This window comes from Pholcus phalangioides, unplaced genomic scaffold (genome assembly GCF_987345545.1).
Source record: "Pholcus phalangioides strain wild (caught in Gottingen) unplaced genomic scaffold, Ppha-v1.0 ptg000017l_1, whole genome shotgun sequence".
NCBI classification, from domain to species: domain Eukaryota; kingdom Metazoa; phylum Arthropoda; class Arachnida; order Araneae; family Pholcidae; genus Pholcus; species Pholcus phalangioides.
Window position 1 is genome coordinate 62,348,962 of NW_028301610.1, and position 27,324 is coordinate 62,376,285.

Genomic DNA, 27,324 nt, shown 5'->3' on the forward strand with positions numbered 1-27,324 from the left:
TGGCTACTAAGCGAGCCTTATACTTAACAATTTCCCCTTTTTCATTTAATTTTGTTGTATATACCCATCTGTATCCAATAACTTGTTCTTTGGGTGGCGGAACTAATTCCCAAACTTGCCTATCTTTGATAATTTGTATTTCTTCATCCATAGCATTTTGCCAATTTTTTACCTGAGGAGAATTAAATACATCTTTATAGTTCTTGGGAATCTTCAATTCTACTTGGTTTGCTTCTGCATCATGCTTTGGGTAATATTGTATTTACACAACTCTGAAAGTTTACATGATGAATTATCTTTACCACTAAAATTACAAAGTTCATTTCTAAACTCTATACCACGTTTCGCACAGTATTTCTTTATATCATGTGGGGATCTAAATCTTGTTTTTGTCCCTTCAATATAGTAATATATGTCTGTCCTTGATTGATCTTTTCTCAAGACAGCTTTTCTAATCCATAGGATTGATATACAAGGAACTAAATTTTTTTCTTCCTCTGTTCAAAATTTTGTTTTGTGTGTAACTTTTGTTAGATCTGGGTTCATTTTAGTGATAAATTCTGAACTTTCAGATAAGTCTACTGACTTAGTTTCATCATCTGAGTATGAAATGTCATCTATTTCGAAGTTAGCATAACCTTGTTTATTAGAATATGTCATATTTCCTTTCAACTGCTCATTAAAGTTAACATTAGCAGTTTCAATCATTCTGTGTTCATCTCTTAACCAAATTCTATAACCACATGTTCTTTGGGCATATCCCATCATGGTTCCTAAACGTGCTCTCATGTCTAGTTTCTTTCTCTTTTGTTTTGGAACTCCTACATAAACAGTACTGCCAAAAACCTTCAAATGGGATACTGTTGGTTTGTTCCCCCCATATAACTCAAATGGCATTTTTGTTTGGTTCTTATGACAGACTCTATTCCAAACATAAGTAAAACAAATTATTGCTTCTGCCCAGAACTTATTATCAATATCACTATCTTTCAGCATAGCTTTAACACCATCCAATGCTGTTAGATTATAGCGTTCACTCACACCATTCTGTTCTGGGGTGTAATCATTTGTCCTTTCATATCCTATTCCCTGATTGTCTAAGAATTTTACAAATTCATTATGGCAAAATTCCATGCCATTATCTGTACGAACAGTTACTATTTTCAGATTTAGAAACCTTTCTTGTCTCTTTTGAAATTTTACAAAAAGTTGGAAAACTTCACATTTTCTTTTCATTGGGAAAGCAAACACTTTTTGAGAATAATCATCTGTTATAGTTAAGAAATATAAATTCCCTCCACAAGATTCAGTAGGCATTGGACCACATACATCCATGTGTAATAATTCCAAAGGTCTACTAGATCTAATTTTGTCAATAGGTTTGAAAGGTTTTCTCTTGGATTTTGCCAGTTTGCAACTAACACATTCTTCCATAGGATTATTTAACAATGGTAACCCTCTAACACTTGAATTCTTACTTGTATTTTGCAAATAATGTATATTCACATGACAAAAACGTTTATGCCAAAGTTCTGTATTATCGTTAGTTCTTGCAATAGAATTATACATTTCTTTCTCTTTTTTGACATTTGTATCAGCAGATATGTTCTTGAAGTTATTTGAGGTTTCACAACTGTTCGTTATCAATTCATTAATGTTAAAATCCTTATTTGAATTACCATTAAGATCATACATTGTCCTTAGAACATACAAATCATTTTTTCTTATACCATAAAATAATTGTCCATCCTCTGGTGTATAGACGCTAAGTCTTCCGTTACAACCAATAAAATATGCACCACATTTTTCTAACAATGAACATGATATTAAATTGCGTCTCAATTTCGGTGAATATAGTACATCACATATTTCAATAGTAACCAATTTTCCTTTCAATCTTACATGGAAAGTTACATCACAAATACCTACTATTGGGCTTTCAACTCCACCTACAGCTAAAACCATATTTACATCTTCTAACTCCTTAAAGTTAGTGAAAAGGTCTTTATTGTTACAAAAATGGCGAGTTGCTCCATTATCTAAACACCAACTAAATTTATTCATATGAAGTTTAGCATGATTAAGCAAGACTTCTACATTTGACTCAAATATTGACTTATCTTTTACATTACATTTTTCTTTGAAACTTTTACTAACACTGGTTAAATCTTTCTTGTTATATCTGTTTGAAGGATTTGGTACTTTTACATTACAATTAACCTTCAAATGTCCTAACTCCCCACATCTGTAACAAGGTCCAAGTTTTTTAGAATTGGTCATTTTTCTTTTGATCTTTAACTTAGTTTTGGCATTTGGATTTCTATTGTTACATTTAACAGTTGCCCCATATGCCACATCTATACTATTCTCAAAATTACTCATGTCTTTGTTAGCTTGTGACAATCTATTTTCTTCCAATACTAGCTCTTTAGCGACTTTATCAAAGAGGAAATCTTTTTCAGGCCATCTATATATAGTTTGAACTATTCCTGAAAATTCTTGTGGGAGATACCTTATCAATTGAAAACTCTGATATAAAGGTTCTAATGCATGTCCAGCATCTTCTAATCTTTGTACGCAATTTCTCAATCTAGCACAATATAACCCTATAGTTTCTGATCTGTTATCAAATCTAAGTGAGAAAAATTCATCTAATAATGAGATGACGTGTGCTCTTGTATTTGGCTCAAAGTACTCTTTTAGTGTCATATATGCAGATTTCCCATCAGTATTTTTAGCTACCAAATTTCTGTACTGAGGATCAACTGCATAGCATATTGTTGAATATGTCCTATTTTTTCTCAAATTATAATCCAATACTTCTTTACATGATGCAGTTTCATCATCCAATGGAGGTTCTGTTTCATCTATGAAAGACCAACAACCCCTATCCATGAGAAGGACCTTAATATCATCTATCCAAGTATGCCAATTGTCCCCATTTAGGACCTTAATTTTTACATCCTTCGTCTCCATAATGTATAAGATTATAATTTATAAGCATACACAAAGAATTAAAACAATAGAGTACAATAATGAAATTACCAGTAATTCATTTCTTAAAAAAAATGTTGCAACGAGTATAAGCGTATAATACAACCTTGCCAGCAGTCTAGTACCACAATTTTCTGCGGCCCCCGTCGAAAAAGTCGTATTGTAAATGAAAAATCGTAGAATCTTTCTCATACCTGAAAATTTCTTCATCTTGGTATTAATTCAATCAGTTTTTAATTCAGCGATGTTGCCGTTGACACACTGATTAGTAAATCCAGTTTTTTTTTCAAGTTCACTGATTGTCCTTGATGAAAACAAATCGGCTACGACCTTGAGCGGAACAGGCTGATCACCGAAAACCGCGAATTTCAAGATGATTGTAAATATGCACTTTCGATGAAAACTACGATTCCTTCCCGGTAATCGGCAGAAATTCTTGGTAATCGGCAAAATGAAGCGCTCATCGATCCCATAAGCTCGATAAAGGACGAATACGCTAGTCCTGATGAAAACGGCAATCGGTGAAAATACGATGTTGAAGATCCCGATGACCTTGATCGGTAGCAATTCCGATGAAGCCGGCGATCGGTGAAAATACGATGTTGGAGATACCAATGTCGAAGATATTACGGACGGCGAATAGAAGTTTCCGCTTTAAAATTATAGTTCGTCGATCGTTGTCGCAAATGCAATGAGAAAAATGTGGGCAGGTTTACACAAAGGACTTTTTAACTTCCCGATTCAAAAACGTAACAATGTTTAAAATTTCCGATCTGCACTTGTGGCTGGGCCCATAACCCTTGTTGGCAAAGTGTGGTTATGCACGAGTACAGGCGGAAAGAATACGAGAATAATATGATCGGCAAAATAACGGATTTAGTTAACGACAGCATATTGATCTCCACTAGAAATCATTGAAAACTAAAGTCTATATTAACATAACTGATGAGACAACGCAAACATAACACTAAGACAAGAACCACTAAAACAGGATTCCAAACAGTTTATATATATACACATTACAAACATGTGCGATCGCGTCATGATTTGCATATCGGATCGTGATCGATCCGGTTACGGTTGAGTTCCTTTAATTTGCATGAAAAATAAATAAACCTAACATAAAATACGGGTTCGCGCGAAAATCTCCCAAATTTTTATTTTCAAAAGTTGGCAGCTAAGCAATTTGTTATAAATTCCACTAAGGAATGTGCGCAAGATGCATGTAGGGGTGAGTAATGTTGGAAAAAAAAAATTCATCATGCCTTATGCAAATGACGGATTATGCTCGTCGACAACAGGTCGATTTCCATGAGGGAAAGAATTTCCCTGTCTATAAAAGATGATGTTTGTTCTCGATCAGTGTTCATTTTTTTTCGGTTGTAGTTCAATATATGTTCGTTATGTCTCGTCACTATGTTATTTTCATGTCTTCAATCAAATTGAGTTTTTATTGAGCGACATTGCGCTGACAAGGTTATGGGTCGCGCATTATACGCAGTGTGATGATCATTTAACCCAGCGGAACGTATTTCCAAAGTGAACTTCCCGTATTTGCCAGAAGGGAGCTGCCACCGAAAAATATTAACAAACTTTTGCCTATCGTTTCCGGAGATGGATTCCGACTTCAAGTTTTCTCTGCTCAGCCCGGGAAATTATTCTTCATGGACGTACGATATCGAAGTCTACCTAATGGACAGGGGTTGTTGGTCCTTCATCGAGAACTCTGAACCGCCTATCGCCGAAGGAATGTCTCGTCGAGAAATAATAGACTATAACCTGAGAAAAAGGTGTGCATATTCTACGATATATTATGCCGTAAAACCGCAATATCGTAATCTCATCAGTGCTACAACAGATGGTTCCGAAGCATGGACAATTCTCCGTAACCACTTCGAACCTAAGACCAGAGCAAAAGTCATACAACTACTAGATGAGTTCTTCTCGCTTCGTAACGATGAAGACGTTGATACAGGCATCTGTGTTTTTAGTGCCCGACTAAGGAACGCTGTGCAAGCGCTAAACGAAGCAAGCCATCCACTCGAGAACTTATATCAGGGTTTTCAATTCATAAGATTCCTGCCTCAACGTTTTCAATGCGTAGTGCAGCTGATCTACCGGTGGGATGACAAAGATTTTGTGTTGAATAACATCGAACAAGAACTCGTATTGGAGGAGAACAGATTACAACAAGCCAAGAAAGACTTGGATGTACATTCCGAAATTGGAGCCTATAATGTAAACTCTTGTGCCAATCTGAAGCCGCTCGTTTTGCCAAGGAACAATGCTGAAAATTTCAAGAAAGTTAAGAAGAAATTCATGAAAGGTAAATTAAATCTTTCCCAAAATATGCGTAAAAATTATGTAAAACACTATGTAAATGCTCTAACTTATCGAATTATTAATTTATCGAATGTAACTTTTGCAGAGCATAATGCATATTTAAGTGAAGCTTTCGCAATTCAAAAGAATGATCCTGTAGAAAAATTTAATTGGCTAATAGATACAGCCGCGACAGGTCATTTGTGTAATAATCTCGATCTATTCATCGAATATAAACCTATCGCAAATGCAATGATGTCTCTAGCTGTAAATGATGTAGAAAGTCCGATAAAAGGCATTGGAACGGTTAAATTTCATGTTTTCACGAATGGTGTTAAGAACGAGTTATATTTTCATAATACTCTTTATTCGCTAAACATTCGCTGTAATCTAGTTTCCGGTTCGAAAATCGATAAAAATGGTTGTCATTTTGTTTGTTCTAATGGTAAAATACAAGTTTATTCTCCCGAGTGGAAAAAGATATTTTACGCACGAAGGCAAGACATGTTATACTTTGTTAAACCTAAGTAGTTAAGAAATCTAAAAGAGTCTGTGATATCAGTCCTGCTACGATACCTAAATCCGAACAGAGTATCAAATCTTACAATCTAACAGTGACAACTAAAGCTGACATAAATCTATGGCATAAGCGTTACGGACACATAGACGCTGATTATATAAGGCACACAGCCAAGTGTTCTGGTGTGAGAGGTTTGCCTGAATTAAACAATTCCATGCAATCCTGTGACATTTGCAAATTATGTAAATCCAAGAGAATTTCTTATAGATCTCTTGGAAAAATTCGATCAAAGAAGCCCTTAGAACTATTACATATGGACGTTTGTGGTCCAGTTCCCGATCAATCAATTTCCGGTTGCAAATATTTTTTAACAATAATCGACGATTATTCAAGAAAGGTTACAGTTTTTCCTATCAAGAACAAATCTGACGTATTTAAATGTTTCCATTGTTTCCAGAAAAGAGTGGAAAAGATTTCCGCTTTAAGTATTTCGCATTTACTGCTCCTAAATTTATGAATTCATTTCAGTCAAAAAAACCAACTATTCATAATACTGACCACAAATATGAAATTTACATATATGCTAAAAGCATTCAAAATTATGGTGACATGTTCTGAAACTGTTTATAAAAAAGCTAGATAAATATAAAATTAACTTTTTTTTTACATATTACTGCTTAAAATTATATATTTTATGTGTATTAATGTTGTACCCAGAATGCTCGCATCATGTTGTTTAAATTTTACTAAATATGGATAGCCTTTTACATTGAACTGTTATACATCATGTCTTAAATTTTTTATGTTTTTTCTATAATTATATATAACTGCATACTTGGTTGCTCACAATGGTGGTGAAAAAATGTGATACAATTTCTTTTTGGCTTCCTGGAAGGACTTGGTGTCCTTTGGGGCCACATAGTGTATTTTCGTTATATGTGTCTTTTTCTTTTGTATTCCTTTACACAAATACTGGACAATAACACATGAAATGTGTATGTGTGTGTGTATTTGTTTACAATAATAAAAAAAAAAGCTCTAGTTACCAGCACATCAGGGATATAGTTGATTACAGTGAAACTCAAACACCAAGGGCATCAGCCCAAACTGTGCTTAGGATACCTCAAAAAATTTTCCACCTTCTGTGGGTTAGAAAAGGGGGGGGGGATCATTGTATAACCTCCCAAGCTACAATTGGGATTTTGCAAATATGTAAATAAGTCAAACAACTTTTTGTTAAATTCCTTAGAACATATTGTAGCCTTTTTCCCTATAAATTTGAGTTCAGCTGAAAATTATAATTATCAAATTATTTAATTATTCATACCATTGACTTATTACCTGGCACTTATTATCCAATTGACACATATATCGCATCTTGGCACTTATATACTCTTGGCACCTATTTACTCTCAACCACTTATTACATTTATTTCATGATTTGAACTTATATATTTTTGGCACCTATTTACCCACAATTACATGTAAAAATCTGGAAACAGGCAAAACAATTTCCCCAGATGCGATGCATTGCATTGACTGGTTGACTTTTGATTAACTACCACCTTTTTGATTGGTTGAGTTCATGTCAGTATATCCAGTTACCACTAAGGTTCATATGTGGTTTGGATTTATCTCCTTTCTACAGCTACATGCCATCGATGAGTTGTGGTGGCATTTTACCTGTTTTTTCAGGATAAATTCAGTGAACCATGACCCTGATTTGACTAAATTATTTCTTCTTTCCTCCATTCACTAACACATCTATGCATTGATCAACTAACAAATAGCAACAGTCTAGATTTTTCCCTCTCTTCATGGGCCTGTTTGTTATCCCACAATTGGCCATTGTGCTGGGCATGGGGTAAGTCTTTGATTCTGGTCTGGTGTCTGACTTGTTATTAGAGAAACACTAAGTTTTATTGCTCATTTATAACAATCAAACAGCTTAAAATCCTTCCACCATAGTAAATCCAATATGATTTTAAAAAACAAGTTTTAAGAAATCTGCATGCGTTTTACTTCATATACTCCAAGTTTCTTTGCAAACATCTGAGTATGTGTGCTTTGCATTTCGAGAACATTTGCTTCTTTCAGATTTTGAATTAAGAATCAGATCATATTTTGTATTTTTTCTTCAGGTACTGGCCAGTAATTGATGATGCCTTGAGACGAGTGACTGTGATAAAGAAACTACAAGTTCGTCTTTTAATAAGTTACTGGAACCACACTCGCCCATCACAGATGGCATTTTTACGATCATTAAATTCTCTCAATAGTGATTCTTTTGATATCAAAGTGGTATGTTGTAATTATATTGAAACCTTCAATTTTATTAGATATCAATGTTTAAAAAAATTAAAAAGGAAAATTTACCACTCTTTTTGAGTAAACTGGTGATTAATATTGTATTTCTGGGGATAAGCACTGCATTGATGTATGTGCCATAGTACGAAAAAATATTAAAACATTTGGTTGGAACATTCCACAACATTATCTACCTCATCTTCCTATCGATGTAGTCACTTTTTCATGTATTTACTAATGGATATTTGTTAAATAATGACTGCTTGGAGTTGTACCCTCCTGGCTTCAATGAACCTCAATATTATAGATTATTGAAATTATTTATACTCCTTTGAATTTGATAAATTTATTGATGATACTCTAATAATTTGTCATAAAGATGAAATGCAATAGAAAGTTAGAAAAATAAAAAAGTTCATTAGCGCCTTGTAATGTTGACTTTTTCACATGTATCAACATGTGCAAACAAAAATAAGAATAAATTTAAGAATAAGAGACATTAATGAATTAGAAAAACTGCGTGTGAACAATGGTTGATTTGTTAACTGAAGATTATATTGATATAGACCAGGGATCCTCAACCTTTTTCCAGTCGCGAGCACAGCCTGAATGAATGAACACCAGAACTTGGTCACTGGACTTAGCCCGTTGGTGAGATCTCTTCCAGCCCAGCTTTGTGGCAGAGTATTCACGAGCATTGCCTGTACCCATCATCAAAAGAAGAGCACCCTTACAAGTTTAACATACGAATACATGAAATGACGATGATTTCAATCCTTGAATGTAATTCCTCCATAGCGTTTAATTGGAACATTGATCAAGTGCTTGTGAGCATGAAATTGCACATTAGCATCGAGCACCCTGGGTATATTAGGAAGCAGTGATGCTCACAAGCAATGGGTTGAAGATGCCTGATATAGATCATGGTGTTGATGCCATGATGACCATGGATTCACATGTTTCTGTTTCTAGATTTCTAAACACTGGCTTCTAATCTGACATTGCAATATACACGTATTCTTTGTAATATAAAAAGTATGAGAAAAAAATTTGATAATTCTTTTGGTTTATTTAAAATACATTAATGAAAATTTCGATATTATATGTTTTACTGAGATTTGGATTAAGGAGAATGAAGTAAATATGTACATACCAGGGTATTATGACTTTTATAAATGTCGTGATTTTAACCAATCTGGAGGTCTTGACATATTTATCAAAGAAGGTATAAAAGTTGAATTTATGTTAAAATTTTGTGAATTTAATATTATTTTCTCATTAATCTATAGATCTCATAACTTCACTATTGATCAGTTCAATAAGAAATTTCAAACATATTTGAATAAATATCAAAACTCAGATATGGTTATTATGGGTGATGTGAATATAAATCTTTGCAATATTGATGATACTGGTGTTAATGATTATTTGAATCTATATATTTTATTTAAATGGTTTTTCCTCATTTGAAAAATGTATCAAAAGAATTGAAATTACAAATTCATCTGATGTTGACCATATATTTTATCACTTGTTTAAAAATTCATTTCAATGTAAATAATGATAATAATTTACAATATAAGAAAAAAATTTGGATTTTTGCTATGAATTATTTGATAATTTCATTAGAAATGTAAACTTTGCACATGTCTTTGAAGTTCATAGTGATAACGCCTATGTACATTTTTTGAACATCACTTTAAATTCTAATTTATTTACAAAAAAAATATATTAAATCCAAAAATAAAACAATACACAATGATTGGATTACAAACGACTTGATCAAAATGATAAATATTATAGAAAAGTTGTATAAAACACCACAAAAAACCATTCAGATTTGACTATAAAATTGAGTATAAACAATATGATGGTAATGTAAAAAAGTTGAGAAACATAAAGATGAATATTTTAAAGAAAAATTCACAAACTTTGGGTCAAACAAAAGAGAAAATTGAAATTCGTAAATATATTTATAAATAATAAGAAAAATATCCCTACCAAATTATACTTAAAATTATGCAACCGACTTGCAAGCGCTTTTAATACCAATTTCATAGATCTGGTAAAAAATTATGTAAACAATCAAAAGGACAATTTTACACATATTGAAAATTTTAATATTAATTAATTTGTTCTTGGGGAAATTGACAATTTAATTAAAACACTAAATGATAGAAAACCTGCAGGAAGTGATGGTTTAACAGAATGCTAAAGATTATCTATCGTCAGCACCCATCAGTTATATTTCATTTAATTAACAAATCCCTAAGTACCGGAATTTTTTTCACTAAACTGAAAAAATCTATTGTCACACCCATATACAAAAAAGGTAACAAAGAAGATATGAACTACAATCCTATCTCAATATTACCTGTTTTGTCTAAATTAATAGAGAAATGGATTAAACAGCAACTCTTAAAATTCTTATTTAAATACTATTAATTATTAATCACATTTTAAATTTGGTTTTAGACAAAAAATGAACACTGAAATGGCTACGACTAAATTTATGGATTACATATCAAATCATATAAATAATCATAAAAAGGTAGCAGCTGTGTTGATATTAGTGTGGCATTTGATACAGTCGATTGGGATATTTTATTAGAAAAACTAAAAATATTGGAATAAGAGTCCTTTCCCTTGACTGATTTAAATCTTTTATTACAGGAAAACAGTTGATAAGAATTAATAGCAGTATAAGTGATTTTAAAATAATAAAAACAGGTGTATAGTCCACGGATCACGAGAAGAACACTGGCTACGTCACGTCGGACGATTCTATTATTTACTTTTAGGTAAAGCAACTGCCCATCGAGAATAGCGCATTAGCAACGGCGCTTTCCCGTTTGGCGTCATTTGCGCTATTTTGGCCTCCTAGAAATTTCACTAAAAGCGCCACGGCAGTGCTCTCGATAACATTGTCATTGCAATGTTTTTCTTGCGTAAACACAGGCTGTTCGACAATGTCGTCTTGAGGCATTGTCGCATTAGATTCACAAAAATAAGATCTGGTTGAAATTTTCCAGAATTTACGCGGTAGGACCTCAGAAAAATCACTTGGCCCGGGAAAGCCTGTGATGCTCTTAAGACGGCCCGGCTGCTCGAGCACTTATGGCACATTATTTTAATACAAAAAATTTATTTTTTATTCCGCAGAAGGGATCGAAAACTCCAGCCTTTTTTAAATAATCAGTTCCATGCATCAAGCTGAAGCTGAACACTGCTCGTATAAAACATTTTTGACCATGGCCCCCAGATGGATGGGCTATTACACCGCACACCAACTCTGGTCATATATCACCATACGGCAATTTCCAATGAGTGGAATTGAGTGGGAAATGAAGGCTCCATCCATCGGTGGTCGCCCTAGGCTCCGTAGGTAAAGAACATGCTTCGAATGTCCTATGCCCGGATTCGAACCCATGGACCTTGATGGTAACCTTCATAGTGGCAGACGAGCTGAAGACAAAGGATTGGCTGACAAAATCCAGCCTATAGGAAAATTCTTATAATTTTTTTTTTTTCCCCACACTGTAAATTCAAAATGGATGGCTGGTGAGAGATCCCTGCTGCAGCATGAGAGGACCATTCTTCCGATGCCCTTAAGCATGGCCACCACATCTTGCAGCCGGGCTCTCAAATTGGGATCTTCGACGGGTCACTCTAAAATGAATTTATAGTTGTATAAGTAAAAAATGATTAGAATCATCCAGGGCCCCAGGGCTGGATCCCTGTCAGCCCTGCCCTTGGGGGGACATACCCTTAAGGTGGCTACAGACGTAACTGCAAACTTGACAAGCAGGCATGCTTAATCTTTTTATTTGTCACCTATTTAAAAAGCCCATATGAGTAGCTTCTGTGGAGAAAAAAAAAGGAAAAAAGACGATGATATGGCTATAAGAGAAGGTAAACAGAAGAATGGCTAATTGCTAGCAGGTGGCATTCTCTTGTTGCGGTATAGAAATTAAACCGAAGAAAATGCCATATAATTTACAGTAGTAATAAATTATTATTATATTAATAATACTTCTTTTGTATTAAATTATTAATTTAAAGTAATTTTACTCCCTTCATTACTAAATGAACACTACTCCCTTCGAACTTTTTTCTGTATCAAATATTTTAGTTAAAAATATTAAATTTAATATAAATTCAAATTTTTTAAATTAAAAAATTTAATTTACTTCCAAAATTTATAACAATTTTCGAGTACATCTTTTAACAAACGCCAACACAAAAAGCGCAGCTCACTCAAGCATGAAGACTGACGGAGTTCACTAAAGCGTGAAGAATACCCTCATAACAGAGATTTGTGCCAAGACAGACTTTACTGGTAACCCGGGAAAATTTTTATCCTTTCCCAGCACCAAAATGGACCCTCTCCAGAGAGGGGGATTCGCGTAACTCTTCTCGTGATCTGAGAAATATACCTCAGGGATCGGTTTTGGGGCCAATTTTTTTACTTAATTTAGGACTTGGGTGATTATAATTTTCTTTGTTATATATTCTTTGTAATTTTAGGATATAATTATATCACAGTATATAAGTTATATAAGTATATAATATACAGTGAAATCTCAATATAACGATACTCTGCAGACCAAGAAAAAAATATTGTTTTAGAGAGATTATCTTTATATTGAGAGGCAGCAGTTAGATTATAAGCGTTTCCAAACAAGACTTGGAAAATATATAGTTGTAGAGGGATTTATCGTTATATTGAGTATCGCTATAGCGAGGTTTCACTGTATACTACGCTTGGTAATGAGTATATTTCTAATTAATTCCAATCAATTGTAAAAGGCCAACAAAAATGCATTGTTTTATTACAAAGTTATTATTTTTCACATTTATTTATTTTTGCTGGTCTGCAAACTATTTCTCCTATTTCCATGGTCTGTAAAATTTTTCAACTACTTTTACTGGTCTGCAGCTGTAAAAAAGGTGAAGGTTGAAGAACACCGCTATAGAAAATTCTAAATTAAATTAAAAAAAAACATTGTTATAGAGGAATTTATCATTATATATCAAGTATCAACTTAGCAAAATTTCACTGTAATATAAAATTCATTCTCTCTTTTTAAAATACTTTTGTGTGTATAAAATTTTTCATATGCATTGAAATTCAATCAAAAAAAAAGTATTTATACCTGTAAAATAGTATTTTTATGTATTTGATCTTGATAAAAATATGTCTCTCTTTAGAAATCTTTTTTTTGAGCTCTTAAAATTTAAAAAAAAGGTTGTTAAAACTAATTTGCAGTTTAAAATTGCACTAATCTTGTATTTTGTACACACTTGATTTTCAAAGATTTTACTTTCAATATTTTATCAGTTTCAATTATAAGAATTTCTTCTGTCTTGCAGAAACTTTTTGTTGTTCCTTCCTTTACTGAACATCAGGCTAAAATTCCATTTGCTCGAGTTAACCACAATAAGTATATGGTCACAGATAATGCTGCATACATAGGTAAGTTAGTGTAGTGTAGTATAAATTATAAAATTATGGTCACTCATATGGTGTGATAACTTGGTGATATTTTTGCTTACATTTTATTATAAATTCACCACTGGAAATGCAACTTTATACAATAGAATGTATTTTATGTTTCTTGCATTATACTCTCTTATACTTTTTATACATAATTTTACTGAGATCCTATTGCATTTCCTACATCAGTAATATCCTTTCATTTAGTACATTGTTCATAGCTATTATTCCCCATTTGAACCTTCTTTTAGACATCAACATTGTCTGTTCCAGGTTAATTGGTAATTTGCTTGACATTTTTTGGAAAGAAACGGTGCAAGCAAATTCTTTTTACTTTTCTTTCCATGTTGGGCTTCTTAGTGATCTGGAAAGTCAGGGAAATATGCAAATATTTGAAATAAAAGTCAGGGAAAAGTTCTGTGAAGGGAAAAAACGAAAACTCAAAAATTTGAAATTTTGTAGGTTAAGATATTGAATTATATCTCTCTACTGGAGTTTCATTCAACACCCTTTTTCAAAATCTTCCAAGAGGTATCTGAGCATTTCTTACATCATCATTTGTAGGGGTGATGATTAATTGAAAATTACAATTCTTATGTTGAAGATTCCTTCACTGCTGTAAAGGTGCCATGAAATTGGTCATGAAGAACAGCAAAATATCAATTCTGTGAAATCACTCTAACTAGTCGGAGTCCATGAAAACTTAAGGTTGGAAGAAACTGGGTCCAGAACTCGTAAAAGTGTCCCATGGGATGTGTAAATTAAATTTTTACATTTCTTTTTCTAAAAATTTGTATATTTGATGTGTAGTGCATATGAATGATTTATAGAAGATACCCAGTGTAGGTAAGCATAGTGTCAAATCACAAATTTTACAGTGCCTGAAACTTTTTCAGGCACCATAGACCAATATACAATGATGACGTCACTCTCCGCTATCATACGAAGGTTTTAACAACTGGATGTTGCGAAGATATATTTTGGAAAGAGAGAAAATTCAACTGCCCCTGCGGGGAATCGAACCCACGTCCTTTCACTTTCCGGGTGAACGCACTAGACTACAGAGGAACCGAATTTCTCAATCTTTACTTGGAGCTCGTGTACACTGAAAGTTTAGTCTAGTGGTCTAGGACGTTCACCCGGAAAGTGAAAGGACGTGGGTTTGATTCCCCGCAGGGGCAGTTGAATTTTCTCTCTTTCCAAAATATATCTTCGCAACATCCAGTTGTTAAAACCTTCGTATGATAGCGGAGAGTGACGTCATCATTGTGTAAGTCGCCATCTGGTGGCAACGTCAGTAGTTGTGAGCTTGGCTTGAGTCTAGTCCGGCCATCCATGTACGGTCCCTTTCAGTGTACACGAGCTCCAAGGAAAGATTGAGAAATTCGGTGCCTCTGTAGTCTAGTGGTCTAGGACGTTCACCCGGAAAGTGAAAGGATGTGGGTTCGATTCCCCGCAGGGGCAGTTGAATTTTCTATCTTTCCAAAATATATCTTCGCAACATCCAGTTGTTAAAACCTTTGTATAGACCAATATGTTAAGTGACATCAACTAACGTGTTTTTCAAATACTTTAGTAGGACACTCACATTCTTTCCCAGGTTGACAACCTTGGTCTTTACTATGTTTTGACTGACACAAAAATACTTTTGTACTTTTTTGGTACTTACTGCATTTACTATTTCCGGTCCTCAATTCTTGGAAGTTTTTTTGACATCTTATAAATTGGCAAGGTAGTTAAGCATCAAGAAAATAGGTCTGACTTTCAATCAAAATAATTTCATGACAACTCAGAAATGTGCAAAGACAATGCTCAACATGTTGTTACAAAAACAAACTTTTAAAGTTTATAATAGGAATTTTTGATTTCAGTATGGCATCATCAGATGGCACAATAATAACATGAAATTCAAAAACTGTCTTGTCACACCCTGAAAATTGGTATAGCTTTGGACCATTGCATGCCATCACCCTCTTTATGTGATGTGTTGTTTGATTTCTCTTAGTGAGTTCTACAAGAGAGTACTAAAATAAAAGCCAATAATAAGCATTTAAGAAAATTATAATGAGAAAAGTGTGAAATTTAAAAAAAAAAATAACCTAAGCCCTCAACAGGGAAAAAAAGGACTGATAAACAGTGGCGGATCATGATTTTGGGAGGCCCCTCACGCAACCTGATCTGGAGGCCCCCCTATCAGGGGCGGATTAAAGGTAGGGGCTGTCACCCCCCCCCCCTCCCCGAGAGCAGAAAAATTAAATGGAAAAAATGTTTTCTACGTTTTTGACTGAATAACAAACCAAGAAAATAAATTTGCTTAAAAAAGGGGGAAAATTCAGAATTTTTTCCAAAAAAATCAGAACCGTTCTGAAAAATTGAACACATGGTCACAACCACCGCCCCCACCCACAAATTTGCGTTTATCCACCACTGCACCCTTTTGGCCCTAATAAGAACGAGATGGTTCACTAAAATGAACAATATTATGAAAATCATAACTTTTTTTTATTTTTGCATCACCAAAACCATAAACACAAAAATAAGATAAGGAAATATAATGATATTCTCTGGTACTAGATGAAAAATAATCACACTCCCATTAAAAAAAAAAATCACAGTAAAATTCTGCATCATATTTTTAGTAATCTAAGATGTCCGTCCTGGTGCCTTCAGCCACACGGCAAAAATGGAGATCCGTCATAGTTTTAGTAATTTAATATTACTGATTAATAAAGATTTGATAATATCTCAAATATAATATATTTGATTTGATATAAAGATACTGATAATATTTAATAGAAAAACATTTCTTCAATAGAGGGAATAGAGGGAAGAAATTATATCACAGTAAATATAAGAATTATATTTTTAATGGAAGAAATTAGTTCAGAATGAATTAAATTTAATGAAAGAAATTATTTCAGAATTAGTTTATTCTATTTTATTTTTACTATTATTATATTAATTATTATTATTTTCTCTTTCAGCCACCTCGTTGGGCACTCTGCCTGTTGTGGCCTTTGCCTTTGTATTATTTGTATTCAGGGTGAATAAAAATCTTCTATATTATGCCCCCCCCCCGTTTCGTTTAATAACGAAAAATGCCACAGTATAACATTGTGGCCCGCGTACTTTATAAAATGTTTCAATATGGCCTGCTATGCCTCAAAGGTTGAAGACCCCTGCAGTAGACTCTCGCTAATCCGGTACGTATTAGACCACGGTGTGCCAGATTTTACCGAAATTGCTGGATTAACTTTGAAGAAACCCATTGAAATAATATATGAAATTTCGTGCAAAGACATAGTCAGGACTTGATCAGCAATTAAGAAATATTAGAACGTGTTAAGGGGTTAGGGCATCAGGAGAAAAGTGACACCACACCACCTAAATATCCTGGACTACTGGACGTGATGGATTAGAGCACGACCGAATTCTCGAGAGACTACTGTAGTTGAATTGAAATGCTCAAATAAAAATTTATCAGATAATTTATATATTTTTAGTTTTGCTTACCGTTATTTTTGGAGATTCTGTAGTCTAAATCCTAAAGGAAATCTTGAGGATCGGCATGAAAATTTTTTTCATTACAATAACACACATTACAATTACATTAACAATAAACACTTTTCGGTCTGACACAAAGATGTTGTCTACCCAAGCCTCCTTGACCAATCCAAAAATGTAGCTCTTTTTTTTAGAAAGAAGGAAAAGAAACCCCCTTGATTTTTTTCAGCCGGAGCGGGAGTGTTTAAAAGAGAAACAGAAAAATCACGTGATTCAGAATGCATGTCATTCAGCATTCATTTCAAACCCCAATTTTTTTTTTTTCATATGGTCGTATGGTTCCAGTCATAGATTGCAAATGTATATGTTGTTTGAACCAGCTTATAGTATTTCATTCAAACAAGTGGGCGACAAAATCACAATAAGAGCTCTACTACATTCATTTTAATTAGTACGAGTGTCTCTTCCTGTCGATGTCGCCGCTTGCCGATAGCCATCTATTATACTGTATACAAAAGCTTACACCAAAGCTGTATTATCTACGGAGTATTATCGGCGCCCATAAAAGCATTTAATACTGTGGAATGGGACATCTGTTTATGCCTTCACTCCAATTTTCATTTCGGACAGACATTAGGACCTGCTGTTCTCACCCCTCCTCCTGCTTGTGCCCTTAGGGAAATACTGTTTGAAAATGACCCTCCCTGAATGATCGCTTTACAATGTCTCTTCATTCTTTGTCGGGAAGAACTGGCCCTTGAGAGCTGCGTCTTGTAAATTGTTCTTTTCTTTCAGTTCCCGTTTTTCTTCCCTTTATACGTACAGTATACATAAAAAAAAAAAAAAAAATTGCGGTTAAAAAAAAAAAGGGAGAGCAGATACTGTACTTAGTTCAAGAGATTTGTTGATGCGCATGTAAATTCATGTGTAGGATGAAGCACACAACTATTTGGAGGCCCCCCGCTCTGCCGAGGCCCCAGGCGCGCGCCTCATGCGCCTGTGCGGTAATCCGCCACTGCTGATAAATTGTTTTTAAAACAACAAAAACGCATTTGAGAGGATAGGACAACTTGTGATGACACTAAAAAATATAAATTCAGTTATGCTAGTCATCAGAATATCTTATCAGGAGCAGTTTAAAAGACTCAAATTTTATCAAATTTACTTTCCAAGATATTTTTTATTACCTATTATCTTATGAACGTGCAGCTGATTGTTTACTTTTCCTTTGACATGCCTTCAGAAAGTTAAATCTGTGGTTTGTAACTGTTGCTATAGTCTGTCCATCATGGCATGATTTACATTCAGCCATCAGCAACACTTGCCAATTGATGATTTTTTCAAAGGTTGCAGATGACTCTGTCCCATAACTTTTAGCAAATGTTGCTTCGAGACCATTTGAACAAATTAGCTATCTCAAAATATCTTTATCAAACTTAGCACATCAACCAGCCACCAGGGTATGACATTTATGCATGTTGTGATCCACTGCTTTGGTGGTGGATATGATGGCTATAGATATCATGCAGATTTTTGGTCTATTTAACATTCTGATCATGGGTATGTCTGAATATGTTGGTCCTTTAAGTGGCTAAAGGAAGAGTAGCCTTGAACTTGAATGACTGGTTGAAATGAAACGTGATATACACTAGTATTAAAAAATAAGGAAATTAATACGTTGGAATTTTTTTCATAATTGAAGAGAAAAATCTGTAAAACATGGATGGCAGAATAAGGTCAAGAATTGTTGGTAGCTCGTAGGTAGGGCAATCCCAAGCTCAGTTTAAAATGTGCTTGACAGAGTCTCCCTGAATGGTCAGAGGTATAAAGAGACCTTAAAAATTCTCTGAATGACTTTGTAGGATGCAGTTGGTTTCCAGTTTCTTTTTTATGGATGACTGAGCTAAACAGTGCCACATAGTATTGACTAGTGGACAAAATTTTCAGAATGTGGGTATTGGGGTCCAGAATATATTGGAAGAAATTGAAATTTGCCCACCAGATTTTTTGACCTGAACCCAATTGAACATGTCTAGATTGCACCTGCCTCTGAGAGCCATCAAGAAGATAAGAACTACTTTGGTGTTACAATGGGTATGACTGCGACTGGGATTCATCAACTGTATGATGTATGATCTGTATGAACTGTATGATGTCATCATACTAACAGTATGATGACTCGCTGTGCAATCTGTGCCCATTAGAGGAGACCTCTTGCAATCCAGACAAGCGTACTGATCAATACACTATACAGATACAACTTTTTTCTTCTTATAACACACTTAGTAGCTCCTGACTAATCATATTTTATTGAGATAAAATCATAGCTAATTGGTCAGGCCGCTGTGGTGGTTGAGTGGTCATAGTGGCAGACTCTCATGGCGAGGAGCTGGGGTCAAACCCCACCGTTGGCGCAGTAGTGGTCGGCTGAAGGTTTTCTGCAGTTTCCAACTTTGAGGTGTTAATGTGAGCCAATCTCCCCATTAAAAAGTCTCGCCGGAGAGAGCAACAGGCCTACAATGGTATAATTATTCATTCATTACACTTCAATCACTATGAGTTTAGAAAAAAACTCAGTTTAAAAAAATTGATTGCAGATGGCAGCATTACACAGAAACAAACTTCACAGAAGGTTCACTATATGCGCACACACATTCCAACAAAAACCAATTCGTTAGAAGTTCTGAAGAGAGTTCCGTTTTGTTTAGTAGTAGCTAACTGGTCAACCAAGTATAAAAAATGAGACTATTTGGGGAAAAATGGAAAATAATGTTTATCAAAAAAAGGTTTAGCCAATATCATAGCCTCTCCTAGTTTTACTTCATGTTATCTCAGTGAGTGCTGGGGCCAACTTATATCTGCTCCTTGAGATGATATTGCAATGGTATATGTATATTTACCTCACATCCAGACTCTAGGCATTTACAGAAGAATCGATGACACTGTAGTAACAATAACAAAAGTTTTATTAACAATATATGATTAGCAACATCACCAGTCAGTTTAATGGATTCTAACTTTAGGTGTGAGGCAGCGTTCAATACACTTTTTGTAATTTAAAGCTTCCTCTGAGACTTTGAAAATTACCTATTAGATAACAATAGGAATGGATATCCTGTATATACTTTTGTTTTAAGAATATTGGAATAACATCATTTTTTTTGTGTGAAATTTATAGGCACATCCAATTGGTCAGAAGATTATTTTGTCAATACTGGCGGAGTAGGCATAGTATTTCTTGACTCTGCTCCAAATGCTACCGATGGCTCTAATACCATAAGGGAACAGATAGAAGAAGTGTTCAAAAGAGATTGGACTTCAGAATATGCTCATTCTCTTGATAGCTTAGAAGCTATCACATAGTATTATTGTGCAAATACTTTATTAAAAGATGGTGATCTCTTTGTGACTGAGCTATATAGGGTGTCCCATAAATATGTGTACAAACTTTAAGAAGAGGTACAGAACATCAAAAGGATTAAAAATAGGAACCCATGGCCACAAACATCATCATATGTCACTAGGTGGCCCTGTTCATGATAGCGCTGAAGGGAATATATGAGCTCATTTGAGTGGTATTTACCATAGAAAGAGCATGAAATGGTATACAAACAGGGAGCTGTCAGGAAAAAAAAATTAGAAATATATTTCTCAGCGTTGTCATGAAGAGCGCTGCTTACTGGCATACAATGGCATTTACGGTCATGGATTCTTATACAATTCTGAATCCTTTTGATGTTTTCTACCTCCCCTTAAAGTTTGTACCTCTATTTATGAGATATGTTTATGACATCCTGTAGATATGGAAATTAAACTCTGTAATTTCTTTGAACCTTTCCCGAGCTTTTTTTTTTTTTTGGTGATTTATTAGTTTTGAGAAAACTATTAAAGAAAATTTCAATTTTGTTTCATTCATGTCTTTAGTCAATTTTATGAGGTGGGGAGTATTCTTCCCCCTAAACACAAATTTGAAGTACAACAAATAATCTCAGTCATATAATAGCAAGATAAATTTATTATAGTGGGAAATGCAATTCACGAAGGAGTCAAGAAAAGTAGGTGAAAATGAGATACCACATGACCCATGAGAGGGTTAAATGTATTCAATCCTTTTTTTGTCTTAATATTTCAAACCTTTGAACCAAAAAAAGAATTATTTATATTTAAAATTATGAGTATGAAATACAGTGAAACCTCAGTAAGTCGTCACTGTGGGTGAGTTGTAATTTTTTTTTTGATCTCATCTGGCTTCCGACGTTATTAAACCCTCGTTACTCATTGCTAATTTCGGTTAACTCGTCACTGTGGAAAAGTTTGACAGAGGAACAGATGATTTTTATGGCTTCCTTTGAAAAAAAAGCTTGATAACAACATTGTTATATGTTCAAAAGTGACCATAAAAGCTTTATATACCAAAACAGAACAGCTCAAACAAAGAAAGTGACACACAGGAAGTTCATTTTCTGACTAAAAAGACAAAAGTTCTTGAAGGGTTAGGGACTGTTCAAGCTAGACCTAAGTCTCTTGCATGGCCCCAATAATTTAGGGCTTCAAATATGAAGAAAATGTCTTTGTTGATAAACCAGAAATTTTTTTCCTCCAGTTTGTTTTGCCCTGCCCAGAGTGACCGCTCAAGTCTAAATTTGGCCCTGGGTTCGAGATTACTTCATATTTATGCATGTGCATTATGAACTGATAAAAATTCAAATCATTAAAAATTAAATGTATCATGTACATATAAAATTAATGTTCATTAAACTGTGTTGTAGACAAATGCTAACTATTCTTACATGTAAATTTGCTCTGATTAGTGTAAATTAAAAAAATACTGGTATAAATTGTAAATTTACCAGTGTATTTAACCATAATACAATAAGTTGAATACACTAAACCCTTAAAAAATTCATTTTTTTTCTTTTATTATATATACATTTTATAAGTATTGTAGTTTTAGTTCATATTTTGGTAAATGGTGTATTTTAAGTTTATAAACATTGAAACTGATAACACACTGTTTAAGCCATAATTTCTCGATAACTTATCGAAGTTACTGACGACCTTACTTACAAAGTTACTGACTGTAGATAAGAATTCTCTGCATAGTATATGGAGCTGATGATCTCTGCTCTTGCTTTTTGATCTGCACTGTTTTTTCAAATTGTCAGAATATTTTACAAAGCATTCGCTTTGTTATATTTTTGTGTTTGTACATGTGTCATTTGTACTCTTATCAGTTCTGTCTTAACGCATGGGCCCCACTCAGGTTTCATGCAAATAGGATCTGGGTCAAATTTTCAAGAGTAAGCATATTAATTGGTAGGCAGTCATTTCTAGCTGAGGGGGACTGAGAAAAAACACTTTGCCCGAAGGCCCATGATGTTCTTAAGACAGCCCTGACTGTTATTAATATACATGTATTTTTTAACTTTTTCTCTTTTTGAAAATAATAGTGTATAAGCTCAAAAAATTTGTCAAACTGTTGGTTGATTTGATGTAGATTCTGCAAATTATTCGATATATTCATGGTTACATGTTACACCTGATATATAATCATGAAATAGATATCCAAGTGAACATTTATCATTTAATGTCACTTTATTACTCAGCTTCATTTAAAAAAACCTAAGATGCTTGATGTTGGCATAAAAAGATGCCATTATCGATTGCTTTTGGATGCGAGAATTGACTTTAAATGCAATTTATAAGTGGCAAATAGTTAACTTTTTAATATAAAATATACTTTTAATTGCTTTATTTTTTCTACTTTGAATAAAATGTCATGTGAAAAACTTATATTCATTTGTCTCATTTATTCTTGTATACTCAGAAGCAGGGCCGGTCTTAGGCCTGGTGCAAAACAGTAGTCAGTGCCCCCCTCCCCCAGGTGAAAATCCAGAGTGATGTGTCAGTGAATTTTTGCTAGTCATTACGTATCTTAATCTAATGAATCTGTCCCTTATTTTATGGGACACATTCATTCTACCATATTATCAGACTCTTGGTGTGTTGATCATCCCCATCCCCCCACACACCACTTGGTTGGATATTAAGGGATGAAGAAGTCAGGAGAAACTTCTTCTGGAATGGGATTACTGCTATTTAACTTGTAAACAAGAATGAAACCCCAACTTGCTTGATTTAATTAAGAGATTTAAAAACATTATAAAAAAGCAAAACACACATTTTGCAGGATACTAATCACAAAGGATCTATCTTCTTCATACACATTTTAATTGAGTTTTATGGTCAAATTCGTGTAGTGCATGCATTACGTACAGGCTAAACTGATAAAGTGATATTTCCATATGATTTATTTCATATTTATGACTCGTGAACTTCATTTGAAATTATCCCTTTCAGACCCAGTGCTAAGAAATGGAAGGGGCATGCAAACACCAGCTAAAGCACCGGGCCCTGCAACTTGGGCGGTTGAAATGAGCAGAATGGGGGGAGGCACTTGTAACTCATCCTTTTTCTGAGCATAACCATTTCAAGGACACTCCAAGAAAAGACTACCCAAGAAAGCATGCTACGGCCCTGGAAAAGGGGCAGGGCCATCTTACGAGCATCGTGGGCCTCCCAGGCCAAGTGGTTTATCTGAGGCCCTACCTAGTAAATTTTAGAAAATTTTAACTAGATCTCATTTTCGTGAGGCTCCTCTATTCTTCGAGCTCCCGGGTAGGCCCATGCGTTAAGACGGCATTGGGAAAGAGTTCGTTTTTCTCCCTGTAGATTTTTTTTTTAACCTCAGGAACTTCGGCTTTAATTTCAACGATAATGCACAATTCTGGAAGTTTGGGCTGAACATCCCTGAAGTTAAAAAAAAAATCTAACGTGAAAAGAAGCAACCCGCACATTTGTGCATACAGGGTCTAAAAGGAATTATGTATAATCACACAAGTAATGTTGTAAAATTTATCGAACTTACCGAGACGATTGGTCATTATGTATTACCGATATGCTTTACTGATTCAACGTGCACACACACACATTTACCATAACATACATTTAATTATATATTTCATCAGCTTCAAAAAACCTCATTTCAAATACACAAAGATACATATCCGAAATTTCTCTTATACGAAATGGATTTGCCGCTGCCCCCCCCCCTTTCCTTGTTTTGAATATGTGAGGTGTACTACTTTATTTCCATGGAAGCTCCAATTAACCTACCTATTCTGCTGCGTATAGTCTGTAGATTATACATTAAAAAAAATTATGTTGAAATAAAAACAAAACGTCGGAAATGAATTTCTTATTGTGGGTCGAAGTTGCATGAGAAGAGTCTTAACTTTGAAGTGGCTTTAGTGCGGATAAACCGCTGCATCTTATCTAAGGCTTTATTACTATTTTTTTTTTCCGAGAGAGGTTTCATTAGTTATAATTACATTGAAAATTTATTAACAAAAACATATTTTTTAAATATTTATAGATTGAGTGGATGCCGGTACAAAAATTGACATTTTCTCTACAAACCCCTCACCACCTCCTTGAGAGCGATTTTATATTGATAAATGAAATTTTCTCATGTGGATCATATACCGCTGTGGACTATTCATGGTGCCTTTTTTTTCCTCGAAGTTTGCAGATTATAAGCAGCGAAATTTGATAGGTTTTGTTCAATTCTTATTCAAGATTAACGTCGAGGAAATGAAATGAAAAATGAATAAATTGAAAAGAAATGAATTAAAATAACTTTCTTTAAGATGATTAAAATTCTTACAACTCATATAGAAAACTAATACAAAAAAATTTAATTTAGAAAATTTCCCTAGGATCACCAGATTTTCATTTCGATCCTTCTTGAGAAAGTCGTTTGGAAAAAAAAATCTCTCAAATTGACTTTCCGACATACGTTCCTCATTAGTTACTTGAAAAAGATGTAGATGTCTTTTTAGAATCACACACCTTTCCAAGGTCTCCTAAACAGAGACATTATCTAGAAGTATCATAGAAGCCTTTACCGTTACTCACCGGGTATCTGGAACAAAATCCATCAAACTCCAAGATATGTTCAGCTGTGTATATGTTTTTAAAATTTTCCACTCACACACACATACGTTGCACTCAGGGTCGGCTCAAGACAAAATCTCTACCTGAGTGTGACCTATATTTGGGCCTCCCTAATTAAAAAAAAAACTTGTTTCAATCGCGCTTCGTTTTGATGCGTTCAAAGGAACAGCGATATTTTATGTCAAAACATACAGCGAATTTATTTTAGCCTTTTACATTGGATTTGGCGCTCCTCCTAGAGCGGGCAGAAATCATTTTCCCATTTTTTCACCCTTTTACCCCAAACTTAACGCCCCTCCTAGGGAGGGCGCAAAAAAGTTTTCTTAATTTTTTTTTTTTGCGTTTCCACTTCAGATATAACGACCCTCCTAGAGCAGAAATAATTTTCTGTAATTTTTCTCACCCTTTTATGCCGTTCCTACTAGAGGGGGGGGGGCAGAAATCATTTCCTCCCTTTTTTTCACCCTTTCTACAGCGGGCACAAATAATTTTTCCAAATTTTTTTTGCCCTTTCACTTCGGATTTGACGCCCTTTTAGAGCACACCGAGCTGCCCCTGGTTGAACTAATAGGCGAGTCTGGCCAGTGATCGGGGGCAGTTAAAGTGCATGGGTTTTCTCATGTGAGCACATTTTTGTTTCTCCTCGTGTGACAAGTAGGAACGAGGCCCAAGTGCAGGATCCCTATTTAAAATGGTCAGCTAATCATAGGTTTTAATTCGTTTTTTAAATATTTTGTTTAGAAATAATGTACTGTATTGAGATTCGATTCTGCATTTTTAATAAAAGTAATACAAGTCGGGGAAAAAAGAGGCATGAAAGGCTTTCGGGCTCAAAATCTTTCCCGCATCAGAAGACACCTTCAGTTCCTGTAATACTCTCCACAATACAGGAAAACACTTTTGCTCTCGTTAGTAGAAAAATTTGGTGACAGAGGGCAATTCCTGCCTTCAACCTTAACAAAGCTACAAATTCAGGTTTGGGGATAAATAGTGACTAAACAGCAGTATACTACACATTGGGAATTTACTGCATCGAAGACCAATGCATTACTGGATGTTTGCAGAGCTCGCGTTAAAACTGACTTCAAAATTTCAATTTATACATAAAATTCCAATAGTTTTTTTCAAAATTAGTTTGTTGTGCTTAGATTTACACAGATATTCAGCCAAATACTTCATTTGACAAAAGGGCAGAATACTCATCCCATTGCTATAATCAATATATGTCTGAGTACATAAGCACCAAAACCTGAAGCTCTGAGAGCCAGCCCCCCCCCCCCCAATAATTTCTGAAAAAACAATACCAGGCACCTTTTCTCTCCTGTGTACACACTCGAGTTCCCTATATATTGGACCACCACAGCAACTTTTAGCCCCTCAATGTTATCAAGTCTCCATCTCTGTAGTGGGTGCATTACTTATTGTATTGGTCCCGCGTGAACATGGCCCAAGACAAATTCCCATCATCTGCCTCCTCATTTCTCAACCGGGCTTGGCACCGGCTTTGGCTGAGTTCCGATGATGGTTTGCCTGACTCTAGAGCTTAACACGTTTCAAGAAGATGCTGTTATATAACTATTCGGTTATCTAACAACATCTTTCAAGGGGCCAAAATTGTTGTCGTTAAATATCAATTCGGTTATTTAACAGCAGCAATTTTGAAGAGCCAGGCATTAGGAAATTAGTGCTTCCAATTCATCAACCTCCTAGCCTCGTGGGTGAAATAAAGAAAGAAGGGAAATTGTTGACGATAGTAGATAGCAATTAATTCACTATCATCAACAATTTCCATTTGTGGATGACAATCCATGGAGTTTCTTGTGCCAAGTAAACATATATGTTTACTTATGACGTGTCAAGTAAACATGTATGTTTACTTTTAGTAAACATATATTTCTACTTGACCGGATATGTTTACTTGTCACAAGAACACCCGATAATGGATGAAATGTTCTTGAAATTTCTAGACAGAAATAAAAGTTCCGAGTTCTTCAGTTTTCGTACACAAAAAAGTTCGAGTTCTTTCAAGTTCTTTTGAATAAAAAAAAACGATTATATAAATATTTAACAAGGTATACACAAAGGTGAGCGATAACGCGCGAAGTCAGTCACATTCAGTTTTAGCCACGTTAGGCTTCACATCGAGTTCTTGAAACTGCTGACA

The 27,324-nt window shown here is 34.5% G+C and overlaps 1 protein-coding gene and 1 non-coding gene across 2 annotated transcripts in view; both read left to right on the top strand.

Annotated features, from left to right (window-relative positions):
- The window catches only part of LOC149074477 (5'-3' exonuclease PLD3-like), a 124,559-nt gene extending 101,622 nt beyond the window's left edge, over positions 1-22,937 (top strand). The window contains exons 7-9 of the mRNA XM_089246968.1: positions 7,978-8,137; positions 13,517-13,619; positions 20,323-22,937. Of these exons, the coding sequence (XP_089103094.1) occupies positions 7,978-8,137; positions 13,517-13,619; positions 20,323-20,507 (448 nt within the window). The 3' untranslated portion in view covers positions 20,508-22,937. The remainder of the gene's footprint in view (positions 1-7,977; positions 8,138-13,516; positions 13,620-20,322) is intronic.
- Positions 15,031-15,104, top strand: TRNAS-GGA (transfer RNA serine (anticodon GGA)). Its single transcript has one exon. It is a non-coding gene; the product is annotated as a tRNA-Ser (tRNA).
- Positions 22,938-27,324: the final 4,387 nt, after the last annotated feature.